Source organism: Gymnoscopelus braueri, assembly GCF_963280865.1.
Source record: "Gymnoscopelus braueri genome assembly, chromosome: 20".
Taxonomy (NCBI): Eukaryota; Metazoa; Chordata; class Actinopteri; order Myctophiformes; family Myctophidae; genus Gymnoscopelus; species Gymnoscopelus braueri.
In genome coordinates this window covers 14996471-15012125 of record NC_137622.1, presented here as the reverse complement: position 1 = coordinate 15012125, position 15655 = coordinate 14996471, and the positions used below count along the sequence as shown (strand labels likewise).

General features: G+C 42.0%; 1 protein-coding gene across 2 annotated transcripts in view; it reads right to left on the bottom strand.

Moving 5' to 3' along the window:
- LOC308076451 (uncharacterized protein) overlaps positions 1-15655 on the bottom strand; it is a 169461-nt gene that overhangs the window by 16844 nt on the left and 136962 nt on the right. For both annotated transcript variants that reach the window (XM_080416739.1, XM_080416738.1), the window contains 7 exons: positions 15156-15182; positions 10548-10625; positions 7958-8074; positions 1630-1656; positions 1481-1507; positions 417-470; positions 242-301 (listed from right to left, as the gene is read on the bottom strand). In XM_080416739.1, the coding sequence (XP_080272865.1) occupies positions 242-301; positions 417-470; positions 1481-1507; positions 1630-1656; positions 7958-8074; positions 10548-10625; positions 15156-15182 (390 nt within the window). The remainder of the gene's footprint in view (positions 1-241; positions 302-416; positions 471-1480; positions 1508-1629; positions 1657-7957; positions 8075-10547; positions 10626-15155; positions 15183-15655) is intronic.

Below are 15655 nucleotides of genomic sequence, written 5' to 3'. Positions count from 1 at the left end.
TACTACTGCTATAACTATTGTTACTGCTAATGCATATAATACAATTAGGACTACTATAACTGCTGCCACTGTAACTGTTACTGCGTGCATTACTACTATTAATTATAGTGCATGTATTGCTAGACTACTACTACTACTACTACTATCACTACTGCCATTATAACTTTTACTGCTATGGCATGTATTGAATGTACTACTAGACTATTATTACTACTGCTGCTAATACTATAAAGTCTTCTACCTTGAATCCTGGCAGTCCATCCAATCCCCTCTCTCCTTTCTCTCCAGCACCTGCCTCACCCTATTTCAACATGCAGGAGAGGAAAGGGTCAGTGTAAGAGAGGGTAGATAGATAACAATATTCATAATGTTAGTACACTGTATATGGTCATTGAGTAGTAGAGTTCATTTTTTACCTTCCCCCCTGGAGGGCCCTGCGGTCCAGGATAGCCAGGCTCACCATCGTCTCCCTGTTGACACACATGGGTTAGCAGTGGTCAAGAACTGGACACACTTAAACCCTAGCATCCCTATTCTGGGCAAGTCATAATTAGGAAAACGTCCAGCAAAAAGAGCTGCTCTAAAAGTTTATAGAACAGCATTTGTTTTAAATCATTGAATGCCATTTGATGCAACAAAGTATATAGGGTTTAAGTTATGTTAAGTTAAGTCACCCTTTATTGGCTATATTTCTATTTAATGCTATAACGTAATTGGAATTAATTTGTTTTGCATACCTCTCTTCTAGAAGGACACACGCATATATACAGCAGCCACATGTATTTGTACATACACACATGTATGAATTTCCTCAGAAAGGGAACTCAGTATGATGTTCCCTGGTGCAGTTGAATGCCTTGCTCATGGGGTCGGGGTGTGTTTCGGATTGGTGGACACTATAGACGTAATACCAGACACTGTCTACCTGCCAACTCACAGATAGAATACATCCAAAAGATTTAGTTTGTTTTCTATACCCTGCTTCTATCTTGTCACTTTATTGGATATTAATTCAATTTGTTTTGTTTTCAATCTACAATCCATAAGTCTTATGTCCGTTGTCTTCCTCTCCTGTGATGGAGAGAGGTAATTGCAATGATGTCCAAACTATAATGGCTACACGTCACAAGTGTCCAATCCAGTGTGCTGTCTATTCAAATAACTTCTCCTACCCGACACCGGACATTAACATACTCTACCATACCGTTTTATTCATTCAAATAAGTCCCTGATTTAGATGTATTCATTGTTTTATTTCTTTGTTTTTTGTTTTTTATAAAATAAAATAAAAATTGAATTTTGTGTTTGTATTTGTAAATTAATTGTACAACTTTTTCCTTGATGACCAATAGGAAGGCCAACTGTCAGTAGGTTCATTGACTGGTATTTCTCCATACTTCTGGCTAAAGGGGTTGCTTGTCTTTCATTTGGTACCAGAGGTAAAGTTAGAAACCATGATAAGTGGCATCAGTGATCTTACTGGCTTTCCGGACAACCCCTGCGCTCCCTGAAAGAAATGTCAGATATAAGAGAAGAAATATAAGATTACTCAGGTCTTAATAGCCAGCATGTGATTATGTTTGATGAACAACAAATTGATTGTTTAGTAAACTCAGAACCTGGACTCACCTCAACGCCATCACGACCTGGAAAACCCTGTAGATTAGAAGAAAGGAGAAAGGTATTTCAATGTTATGGTGAACTTTGATAAATAGCCACTAGATGTCAGTGTTGACTGGTTTTTAACCACTTTCACTCTGTCATCCCTGGTTTGAGCATGTCATTTCAGTTTCAAAAAGCAAAAATAGACACTGGTACAGAAGCGCTTAGATTGGCAATTTTCGCTATTCATCGTAAGATTACGAACTTCAACTTCAAAGCTCCACTATGTAACTATGTACATGTATACTGTTCCAGGTTGGATATGCTATGTGTACATATGTCGATATATTTTGTTCTATTTATCTTTTTCTCCTTGTACCCCCCCCCCTCTTCTTTTCTTTTGTCTTTCTGAAAAAAAAAAAAAAATATATATATATATAGCTCTCACCCACTTCTTTACAACTGTAAACCTGTGATGTGACAATAAAGTTGATTCTAAATCAGTGATATAGCACATTATGGCTCATACAAATAAAGAAGTTCATTTATGAGCAACACACATCCCACCCTTCCCTGACTCTGTAGACTCAGGGGTTTCACTGCTAGTTTTACTGTATTATTTGGTAGGGTATGACGACCAGTGGCGGCCATCCAGGCAATGGAGCTGTGGCAAACAGGACATAACGTTAACACGTAGGGGCTATAACAGGACATGAAATATCTGAGAAGAAGGGAGAAAAGTACAAATTTGACAAAGCAACATGGCAACCAATGTAGATGCCTGTCACTGGTCATACCCTAATTAATAATACAGTAAAGCCTCTAGCAGTGAAACCACTGACTCTACAGAGTCAGGGAAGGGTGGGAGTTATTGTTTGTAAATGCAAATGTCTTATTTGTATGTGTTAAACAGTATAGTTATTAAAACGTTACATAGTGGAGCTTTAGGTGGTGAAATAGAGCCTGGCCTCGCATCCATCAAGCGCCTCAGAGTGATTTAACCTTTTAAAGAGAAAGATATGAACACGGGGCCCCAGTCAGAACTCATACTCTGCACAGCTTGATGAATGAGGCCCCAGGTCTCTCTTTATAATAAAGCCCTGTAACTGGATGTAGACCTGCGTGTAAAAGATCTGCTGTGTAATTTCCCCTCCCAGTGCAAAAAAGAACACTACTGTTATGCTGTGTGTGTGCGTGTGTGTGCGTGTGTGTGTGTGCGTGTGTGTGTTTGAGCGTGTATGTTTTTGCATGTTTGTAAACATGTTTTTAGACCAGAGATATATATGGAGAGTTTGATCGATTGATATATACATACACACACATAGTGCACGCGCACGCGCACACACACACACACACACACACACACACACACACACACACACACACACACACACACACACACACACACACACACACATACACACACACACACACACACACACACACACACACACACACACACACACACACACACAGAACTCAGAACTCTGACTGTATCCAGTATCATATTCTGGCATATATCCATTAGTGCTTTGGTAATCAGAGCTATTGTGTGTACAAATGAAAGTTTATGTAAATATTGTGTGTGTGTGTGTGTGTGTGTGTGTGTGTGTGTGTGTGTGTGTGTGTGTGTGTGTGTGTGTGTGTGTGTGTGTGTGTGTGTGTGTGTGCGTGCATGCCAGGTGGGCTTGTACTCTGAGCAGTTCAACATCTGCTGTGAAGTCATCCATAGCACAGCTATAGGGGGGATGTGTAAGAGCGCCCTCTCTCCCTCTCCCTCTCTCTCACACACCACACACACACACCGATCTGCACGTGCACGCACAAACACACACACCGATCTGCACGTGCGCGCACAACACACACACACACACACACACACACACACACACACACACACACACACACACACACACACACACACACACACACACACACACACACACACACACACACACACACACACACACACACACACACACACACACACACACACACACACACACACAGCTGTCCGTTCGCAGGGATTGCCGTGTGTTTATCTGTTCTCTCAAGTAGTTCCTCCGTACGTCGTAATAAATGTTATAAATGTTATCATAAGTTGGAGGTTATTAGCCCCTTTCTCTTATTTCAGAATTATAATCAGAAGCTACGCAGTGAGGTTTTCCATCTGGTGTTCATCCTTCTGCTCTCCCCACAAAACACACAGCCTCGTCCTGTTCTGTTCTCCTGTTTCATCCTAGATCAGCCTCCATCAGGACATCTTTACTCCACACCTCCACAAGATGTATTTTCTCTAGACCAGACATGGCTCCAATTAAGTTCCAAATATATACTATACATAATATATACAAGTAAGACGCGCGAACGCGGGAAGCGAACGCAAAAAACACATATATTTTTTAAAGTAACCAATAATAAAAAAAAAATACCAAAACATTCTGCGTTAAAAGGAGCATCTTTGAATGTTTTTGAACAATTCAACAAAGTGTTTGAAGTGCCTGTTTCACCCACTTCCGGGGGGCGGAGCCAAAATCCGAGCCCGAAGTATTTGTTCGTAGACCCCCACTTAGGGGGGGTAGAAAAAGTTTCGGAGCGATTCGGGCACTTTTCATTTAAAATGCGGTTTCAATGGGGAGTTTTTAGGAGCCTTCTCCGGGGCGTGGCTTCCGGGGGAAGGGGCGGGCTTAAACGCAACCTTGACAGGTGTGTTCAGTTTTCAAAGACCTTTCATTTGATGTATGGTACGTCTAAATTGGACATTTACTTATCTCAGAGGAGCTGCACACAGAAAGTGCACACAGAGACCCAGAGAAACACAAGCCGAGCACGGTTTCATAGTAAGCTCCACTTGCGCTGCGTTCGCAATTACACTATATGTTTTGATTGGCTAAAGTTTGCATGAATTAACTATTAGGCACGGCGGTGGCCCAGGAGGTAGAGTGGCTGTCTTGGAATCTGAAGATTCCCGGGTTCGATCCCTGGCTCCTCCTGTTCGTGTGTCGATGATGTGTCCTTAAAGGAGTACAGTAGTTCACCCAAAAAATTACTTATTTTCTATCAATTACACACCCCATGAAGCATTGAATTCATGAAGATTTATTTTTTGTGCAATTGATAGAAAATAAGTATTTCTTGGACTACTCCTTTAAGCAAGACACTGAACTGCTACAATGAGCAGGTTGGTGGCTTGCATGGTTTCTTCCGCCGATGGTATGTTAATACGATTTATAAACAGTTACTGACAGCCTGCAGTCATATGCTTAAATAAATAGCTGTTTCATCTGGAAGTACATCTGATGTGTCTATCTTTTGAATGTCTTTTCAAAGAACTTTGGACCTCTGTACCTCTCTCATACCAGTCACTTTGAGGCTCCCTCTATCTCAGTGGTTTTCAACCCTTTTCATATCAACGTCCGTTATTTATTCGGCATTTGAGCCACGGACCACCATTTGATGAGATTTAGACTCACAGACCCAAAACGTAGAATATTTCGTTGTCGTTTGAGATTTTGTCCACAATTCCATGCTGTATTGATGTTGGTACCATAGGAGAGACGACAGGCAAACGTTGATCAAAATAACAATTCATTCTCTAATTGTGTAGACTTCTTGTAAATTAAGTAATGCAGATGTTAAATAATAATGTAACTCTCGAGAGCGCAAAATGAAACTAAATGGACCCTTACAGGTCCATTAACGGGTCCATTAACTCTTGAGAGTGTAAAATGAAAATGTGTGTGTGTGTTCTTTACACTCTCAAGAGTTAAAGATCTAATAAGGGTCCATTTGGTTACCAACTCTCCATCATTTAGCTGGGGACCACCTGGAACCCCCTCAAGGACCACTTGTGGTCCCCGGACCTCTGGTTGAGAACCACTGCTCTATCTCCATTTCAACAATTGGGTCCGAGGGCATTGGTGCAGCCGGGCTGCACCGTTCAGCCAGGCTCTCACTCTCTTCTCCCCTGTGTTTCTCACACTCACACATCTGCCAACAACATGGATCTGCCCATAGCGCCACGCTGCTTTGTTTTGTTGTTTGAGGTTCCGTAAACCCCTTTAATCAGCCCACGAGAGTGAGTAGTACATTTGAAATGGACTACAGTAGGTTAAAGGACGAACCCATTTCTTCTCGTCTATTCTTGAGCCACGCTTGGCTTTTCTCTCTCCCTTTTATTTTTTTTACGGCTCAGATTCATGCCCCCGTGAAAACCAACACTTTTTTCATTCGAGTCTCCATCGCTGCATCATGCCAGCAGAGGGTAAGCATTCATTCTCCTTTGCTTGAATAAACACAAATTACCTTCCACCCCCACCCCACCGTTATGTCCCCAAACCACAGCTCCAGGCTGTCACTTTAGATGAACTAACTTGTGGAAAGTAGAGGGCTAATGCGGAGAAACGGCAGCTGCCTGAGGCGAGGAGGAGGGCACGCTCATTGTTTTAACGCATTCAATCCGGGAACGCATCTGTGTCATTTTAGATTTCTTTGGCTATTCAAAAATAGCAGATATACAAGCTCAAAGGGCGGTACATCTGCTATTAAAAAAACAAGATAAATTAAAATGTGTACAAATCTAAATTTATAACTCAAATCTTTGCTTCTGATGGTCCCTGGAACAAAATATTTTAAGATGAGGGTCCAATACATATAATCTTCGGGGCCCTTGACATGAAAAAGGTTTGAGAAACACTGATATCATAGCAACATACGTTTTTCAGAAAACTGTTAGGATTTAGACATTTGTAGAATCCCCAGAAGCAAAGATTTGAGTTTGCTTTAAAAAATAATAATATATATATTCAAAGATTTGCACAAATGTTCACGAAAAAAAAAAAAAAACTGATCTACAAGCTCATAGAGCATAACTCGGTGCCGCGCTATGAGCTTGTATATCTGCTATTTTTTTTATAGCCAAAGAAATCTGAAAATGACACAGATGCGTTCCCGGTCTTAATGGGTTAAAGCAGAAAACTGCCCATGAACCTTCCACGGTGCCCTATCTATTACATCTATCTGTTACAGTGGCACTCAGCAATGGTTTGTCCAGGAAGGTACGTGAGAGAGTGGGGACACGATTGGATCGCTCTGTGGCCATTGGCTAACACAAGCCAGATGAGGCAAAGACCAACGCTGCTATTTTGGGAACTTTTAGGTAAACCACAGCTCACTGGCTGGTCCAGTAGGAAGAGAATAGAATATCTGGGTTCACTGCCATTTTTATCTACAGACCCTTTCCCAACATGCGCACATACTTATATAAACTCACATACGCAGACACGTGTTGCATACACACAGGTAGCCTATGCACATGCACACAATTCAGACATATGCATGCATGTGCACTCAGGCATGCACGCACGCACTTGCACGCACGCACGCACGCTCGCACACGCACACGCACACGCACACGCACACACACACACACACACACAGTATTTACATAAACTCTCCGTTGTACACACAATAGCTCCTCTGATTACCAAATCGCTAATGGATATATGCCAGAATATGACACTGCATTCTGTGTGTGTGTGTGTGTGTGTGTGTGTGTGTGTGTGTGTGTGTGTGTGTGTGTGTGTGTGTGTGTGTGTGTGTGTGTGTGTGTGTGTGTGTGTGTGTGTGTGTGTGTGTGTGTGCATGCGTGCACACGCGCACACACTCACAGACATAATCTGTCACACTTTTGCGGCCACTGACAGACGTGTCTATGGCGTGATGTTGTGATAATGATGGTGAAGGGACACAGCAGTGGAGAAGAGGAGACGTTTAATCTGCATCATTTTAAGATTTCTTTGGCTATTCAAAAATAGCAGATCTCAGATCTCAGAGCTCAGACAAGCTCATAGCGCGGCACTGAGTGCCTTGTAGATCTGCTATTTTTAGAAAAATCGTGAAAATGTGTGCAAATCTTTACAAATGTCTTAAATGTCCTAACAGTTTTCTGAAAAACTTATGTTGCTATATCAGTGGTTCTCAAACTTTCTCATGTCAAGGGCCCCCAAAATTATGTATTTGGCCACCGACCCCATCAAAATATGTTGTTCCAGGGACCCCCCCAGAAGCAAAGATTTGAGTTAAAAATGTTGTTTAAAAAAGTATTCAAAGATTTGCAAAAAATGTCACGATTTTTCTAAAATAGTAGTATTAGCTTGTATATCTGCTATAATAGCACTATGAGCTTGTACTGTATATCTGCTATTTTTGAATAGCCAAAGTATAAAATAATGTCTATACATGTAGCTAAAATCTAAAATGACACAGTATGCGTTCCCGGATTGCATGGTTTAAACATCACTGTATATAGAGATGTCTGTGTGGCCCTTTGGACAAAGTGAGAAGAGGTTCTTACTTGCTCGCCAGCAGGGCCGCGGGGCCCATCCTTGCCGGTGTTTCCAGGGGGGCCTCGGGGGCCTGGGGAGCCCGGGGGCCCGGGGGGCCCGGGGGTTCCAGCCTGGCCCTGGTCTCCCTGATGGATGAAAAACAGAGGAATGACGGAGGTTATCGTCGCTATCGGGCAGAAACCTCTTATTTTGTGTATTTCTTTTTGTAAATGAATGCCCTACTTGATCATACTAGCGTCACACAAAAGCATCAGGAGTAGCAGATCTCATAGCGCTATGAGCTTAAAGATCTGCTATTTTTGAAAAGTCTTGAACATTAAGTGCAAATCTTTCAATATATATATATTTTTTGTAACTCAAATCTTTGCTTTACAAATGTTCGCTTTAAAAAATATATATTCAAAGATTTGCAAAAAAAAATCTCAATTTTTCAAAAATAAAAGATCTACAAGCTCATAGCGGTGCCGCGGTATGAGCTTGTATATCTGCTATTTTTCAATAGCCTAAGAAATCTAAAATGAAACAGATGCATTTCCGGATTGAATGGGTTACGTGGTTTGCTAATTCTAACACATGCTCTCTCTCTCTCTCTTCTCTTATTCTTCTTTCGCACGAAAAAGTTACTTTCATTCCACAAGAACAAAGTCTGCCCTTGTCGACGACTTTCTATCCTTATTTTTATAATTATTGTTATACAAATTTAACTGACTCCATTAATGTTTGTCACACCCTGGAGGGCTTACTGTACTGTGGCATGTTGGCACAGCAGCTCTTTTAACCCATTCAATCCAGGAACACATCTGTGTCATTTTAGATTTCGTTGGGCTATTCACAAATAGCAGATCTACAAGCTCATAGCTCTATGAGCTTGCAGATCTGCTATTTTAGAAAAATCGTGAAAATTGGTGCAAATCTTTGAATATATATTTGTTAAAAGCAAACATTTTTTAACTCAAACCTTTGCTTCTGCGGGTCCCTGTAACAGCATATTTTGAGATGGGGGTCCGCGGCCAAATATATATTATTTTGGGGGTCCTTGACATGAAAACGTTTGAGGACCACTGGCATAGAGACATTTGTGGAATCCCAGAAGCAAAAATTTGAGTTACAAATGTTTGCTTTAAAAAAATATATATATAATTAGAGTTTTGCACAAAAAGAAAAATCACGATTTTTCTAAAAATGTGCAGATCTACAAGCTCATAGTGCTATGAGCTATTTTTTAATAGCCAAAGAAATCTATAAAATGACACAGATGCGTTCCCGGATTGAATGGGTTAATGCAATCGATATTACCAAGATCGTCCATAACAAGCATAAGACCCTATTTCCTCCGGTAGATTGGTAGCATAGCTCTAGAAGTCCCAAGGCCTACACCAACAAAGCTGTTCTATTCTCTCTCTAATGGAAAGCACATTCCATAAGCCTATCTAAATTGTGTGTGGTTTATCCCCCTAATATTTTTGCTATGCCGCAGACCTTCGATATAAACAACTTCATTGCAAACAAACGCAATTACACTGAGAAAACACACACACACACACACACACACACACACACACACACACACACACACACACACACACACACACACACACACACACACACACACACACACACACACACACACACACACACACACACACACACACACACACACACACACACACACAGGCAATGATGGAAAATGAGAAACATGGCACAGTGCAATGGGCATGAGTGAAAAAAAGGGTGATGAGAAAGGAAAGGAGAAAAGGAAAAGTGTGAAAAAAGGAGAAATGTTAGGATAAAGAAATGGAACGATAGGTGAACGAGTTGCTGGTTCAAGTGATGATGAACTTTGGTAGAATGTTGGGGTGGTTTAAGGTACCTGGACAAAATAGAAGTCGCAACATGACACCTACCACAGTACTATGACTGTAGCGTATTTCTATCTCACTCCATTCACTCTCATTGTGTGGTGAAACCGGTCTCAAAATCACAAAATCACATATATATATAAAAAGCTAATTCTCCCAGAGCATAAACAGACCAGTCCTGGCACTCTGACTGTATTCATGTTATATTGTCCTTTGAATATGAAAAGTTAAATATATATATTTTTAAAATCATACTGTGTACATATTCCAACGGTGTATTATTTGTGCAATCTATCTCTGACCAGAGAAGTCTTAATTACTCTGTTAGAATGCTGTGCAGCTACAGTAGCCAGTGTGGCTTTAAGAAAAATACTTAGTAAATAAAGGCCTTTCAGCAGAGCGTAGATAATATAGGTTTTCCCATCATAAATGAATAGCTTAGCCATAAAAAACTTTCCCCTCTCCAATGTTCTTTTTTCCACTATGCAGCATCAATCCAGCTTAATTTAAAATTGGACAAAACAAGATCTGTGCTAACAAATAATACAGTATGTTACCATCGTAAAAGTTGCTGGAAAGATTGGCACTCCATGATTCCTACCAACATGTCTGAATCAAGGGAGAGGCATTTTAGGATTGTGCGACATCAATGACTGGAGCTCAGTACAACCCAAGGTTCTACCAAAGTTCAACATCACAAGTTTAAAAGGTTAAACAGCATACACAAGCCCGTCTGTACCTTCAGAAAGCGTCTCTGAAAGTTGTTGTTGGACTGGTCGCCAGAGAGAAAGCCGTGGTCATAGCGAGGAAAGACCATCTGAGACAGGAGGAGGAACAAGGAGGCATGGGACAGAGCAGAGGTGAGAAGACGACACAAAGAGAAAGACAGGAGAGGAGAGAGAAAAAGAGGAGAGGACGGCAAAGGAGGAAGTGAGACGAATGAGCCAATCAGAAAATGCATTTTTGAGACAGGAAGAGCTCTCAGACCTTCATTCCATGGAGAGAAAGACGGTTAAACAGGAGAACGAGAACAAGAAGATCTTACTACAGCAGCAGGAAAAACAGAGCCGAGTATACAGTAGGACCTCAGGAGCTGTAGGCCATTAGAGGACAATGAAGATCCCCATAAAACCAGATCTATAAGATCTTTAATGTGCCTCTCTCCTCTCGGTCCTGAAGACGGTAGGCGTGCTTTAGAAGGGACAGGACAGTGACAGCTCAGCAGCCGGACAGAGACACAGGGGTGGCTGCTGTTAGGGCGAACGTACAGAGGAGGACCAGGAGAGACAAACCTTGACAGTGAGGATCTGATTACTGTGCAGACCTGCATATGTGCTTTGGGGAGGAGGACCCTGGAAGAAGGAGTTGAGGAACATAAGATGAGCGTACAAAGAGAAAGGTGACATGTCTGCTGGAATGAGACAGTATCATCATTACTGTTGCAATAGGTGAGACAGCATTTAGCCAGAACAAAATGATAAGTATGACAACTATCATGTTATGAAGCAAAAAATAAATAACTGCAAAGTAAATGAGAGTCACAAAAACCCGGTCTTTCACCGGGTGCACGGTTCAGAAATAGTTCAACAAAATCACAGGATCACCAGCAGTCACTTCAAATCCTTCTGTTTTATTATTTGGCACGGGCAGCAACCACACACGTGTTTTGGTGTCGAAACGCGTCCGTGTGTGGTTGCTGCCTGTGCCAAATAATAAAACTGATGGATTTGAAGTGAGTGCTGGTGATCTTGTGATTTTGTTGAGCAAAAAATAATAATACAAATAGTAATACATTTCTGATATATGAAACACACACCAAAAGCAAATAAGACTAGATTTGGAAAAGAACATAGTGTCTTTGAATATACTATTCATAAATAATATATATATAAAAAAAGAAAAAAGCTAAACATGCCCCTGGTTACTCAGTTCCAGCTAGATTGACAGCAGTTAAATGCAATTGACTTCCTAGCAGGTCAGAAAACTGCAGAAACAGCTGTCCCCCAAGGACATTTATACACTACAGTATGTATGTCCATTTGAGAGTGTGTGTGTGTGTGTGTGTGTGTGTGTGTGTGTGTGTGTGTGTGTGTGTGTGTGTGTGTGTGTGTGTGTGTGTGTGTGTGAGTGAGTGTGTGTGTGTTCCATGTTGTTTTTCCGTCTCTCCCTGTACAACAAAAGCAAACAGATGACAGTAACTATGATGATTGCCTGTGAAGCTGAAAGGAACATCATTAGTCTGCCAGCAGAGAAATCCTCTGGTTGGGTTGCTCTGAAAACACCAAGATGAGAGGAACCAACAGAGAGACTGGAAGAATGGAAGACAGTGGGACAAAGGTAGAGCAGATGAGAGAGGTAGCGAGAGAGAGGTAGCGCGCGAGAGAGAGAGAGAGAGAGAGCGAGAGCGAGAGGCATACACACACGCGCACACACACACACACACACACACACACACACACACACACACACACACACACACACACACACACACACACACACACACACACACACACACACACACACACACACACAGCCATAGAAGAGAGAGAGAAAGGCATACAGAGAGAGAAAGAGAGACAAAGAGAGATCGACACACACACACACACACACACACACACACACACACACACACACACAACGATATATAGACAGAGAGAGAGAGACAGAGAGACACAAAGAGTGATAGAGACACAAAAAGATAGAGAGATGAGTGAGTGAGTGAGTGAGTGAGTGAGTGAGTGAGTGAGTGAGTGAGTGAGTGAGTGAGAGAGAGAGAGATACTAGACTGTTCATGAGGTTTCTGTTAACAGGCTGTGGTGAGCGTTGGATTGCCAAAGGCCGCCACAGACTCCTCCTCCTCCTCCTCTCATATCCTCCACTCTCTCCATTGTCACATTCACTCATTCCCACTATTCCCACCATTCCCACCATGAAGACCATACGTTCATACATGCATGCATGCATGTACGCTACATGGACATATCACAACAACTCCTATAGAGGATGCTTTACACTCGTCTCCCACTATATACCTTGCACACAGCAGACCTCAGGCTGACATTGAGACAAGCAGCCATTGTTGTCACTGCTCTGGGGAAGAGCAGGAGGTGGGATTGATGATGAAAACCCCCATCATGGTTTGTCTTTCGTCAAAGCCGGCAGATGAACCTAAGCGCACAGCGAGGATCTCCTCCATATAGATCTATAGACAGCATGGCGGTTTGCTTTATTCCCATCATTCAAACGTGCTATGGAGGGAACCCAGAAGACGCAAGACCCCACAAGTAAAACGTTTCTCGTCTGAGGACGACAGGACGTCTGAGCACTGACACAGTGGTGGCTTCTTTATAGTGTCACTGTCCCTGGATCTGAGCTTATTTTGAAGCCTCCGCCATCCTGTCTTTGTGATCTGTCCTGGGACGAGTCTGGCCAAACTGACACCGACTTTGTAGATGATTTATTGAAGGGAAGTCACACCGTGACAGAGGGGCAAGACCACTTCCTGTTTTCACGTGTTATTTCTTATTATCCTCTCCAAGAGGTCAGGGGTGAAATAGGCTCCTCCGCCAGTACGGGATACATGATGACGGACCTTTCAGAATGACTTCCACCTCCCATAAGTCTGTTAATTTACACTAGAACCCAGTTACAATATTTACGTATATAAAGGCACACATGGACTTATTAGGAATTATGGTATCATATCACCCATTGAAGCCATTGGTGCCTTTTCATTTGCTATCCTATCCTGCCATATCTGTCAACACATTGCACAGGGCCAGGCAATGCTAACAACGACGGTAGATTTAGGAGGGTTATCGTTTGTTTTGAACCAAGCCTGTGTTCCTAAGTGATACTCTGAGGTTTTTCAGCTGCAGAATTATCCAAGGACATCAAAGGCCTACGCGTCTCATCCAAGTACAATATTTACCCTCTGGAAGAAATAGCGAATGCAGAAAGCCAAAAAGATTTAATTCCTGCAAAGACCATTACCTCAAAATAGCTGGATAGGCCCAGGAACCCAAATCGCTAACGGATTGATAGAAATCAGGAATTCCTCTAATGTTTCTTAACCGCCTTGTAAATGGTATCCAACAAAGTAGCGCTGTCAAATTTACACTCCATTTGTCCTCTGCTAACATGAAGTGGCTATGCATACACACTGTGTCATTCTGATACATTCAAACATTGTAAAGACATCTTTTGTTTAGACTACATCTACGGCAAAACCAGTGTCATTAATTTTTATCAAATTTAGACCTACATTTGGAAGAAGGAGGAAATGTATTTTAGACTACATGAATAATAAACAAGACCCATAATAAACAGCTGCTCGTAGCCACTATACACTTGGACACTCCTGCATATTCTAATGTACAGTAAGTGTAGGTAACTTGGAATTCCTGAGCATAATAATATAGGAAACACATTCATAAAAGCAGGGGGAGATATGGTCTCCAAATCCAAACCGTTCATCACGTAATGCACAGGGGGGCTTATTTTGAAAACCACACTGGATAAAGCGGGAGATAATTATGCACATCTCAGAAAGGGTGGAATGATATCACATGAAAAGACAACAATGACAACATAGACCAGATGTAGAACGAGGTTACCCCACGATGTGAAAAGACCATAGTTTGGTTGCGACTCGATGGTAGCTTTGGCTCGCCGATTGGACAGTGTGGTTTCAATGTTTCCATCATATTTCAATATCATAGTTTCTCATCTCTGGCTGGAGGGGCTTTAGAGATGTGGGCTACTGAAACCTCATCAAAGTTCTCAGCTCTGTTGCAAGATGCATCACATGGTGAGCTCGACACCATCGTACGACAGAGCATAAATTAGGGATGTCTAAATGCCCTACTAGCTACACCCGACCGTGCCAAAATGGTGGGGGCTGCATTAGGCCAAATTCTGGCCTAATAGTGGCACTATAGGCCCTATCGGCAAGGGGAAAGGCCATTGGGTTGTGAAAATCATGAGCATTAATGTGCACACAAAATGTTATGCCAATCCAGCTAGTAGGTTTTGAGACATGATATAGACAGACAGACAGACAGACAGACAGACAGACAGACAGACAGACAGACAGACAGACAGACAGACAGACAGACTAAAAAGAGCAAAACAAAATAGAGAAAGCAAGAGCTCTATAGAAAGAAAGAGAGAGAGGTAAATAAGGAAATGCAGTTCAAATACAGATCTTTGGTTGGAACCCAGGTGTGGAACCCCACACAGTTAAATAACAAAGTGTTTTTGACTGGGGTCACTGTGGGGAAGTAGCAGTACATCCATAACTACAGTATCATCACATTCCCAGGCAAAGACAGAAAACATGACTTACCCTTGGCCCAATGTCTCCCTGGTCACCCTGAGAGGAAAACAGGAAAATAACAATTGTCAACTGCTATTACTGATGTACTGTATATACACCCACTGTACAGGGCACTATAATACAGCCACTGTTGAACTACATGTGACCCATTGCTCTGAAATGTAATACTTGGACATAGGAAGGAAGTGACACATTGGTCAGCTGTACTCAAACTACTTTATTTCAGTTGGCAGTGATAACCCCACCTAAGCAAACTATAATAAAGCCACTGTTGAACTACATGTGACCCATAGCTCTGAAATGTAATACTTGGACATAGGAAGGAAGTGACACATGGGTCAGCTGTACTCAAACTACTTTATTTCAGTTGGCAGTGAAAACCCCACCTAAGCAAAGGACACGCACAAAGGAAAGAGCTCAGGATGGGGACATTCACCGTATGAAATACTCCATAGGCCACAATCGGAGTGATTTGACTGCATTCTGCTTAGTATAAAACGGGAACACGT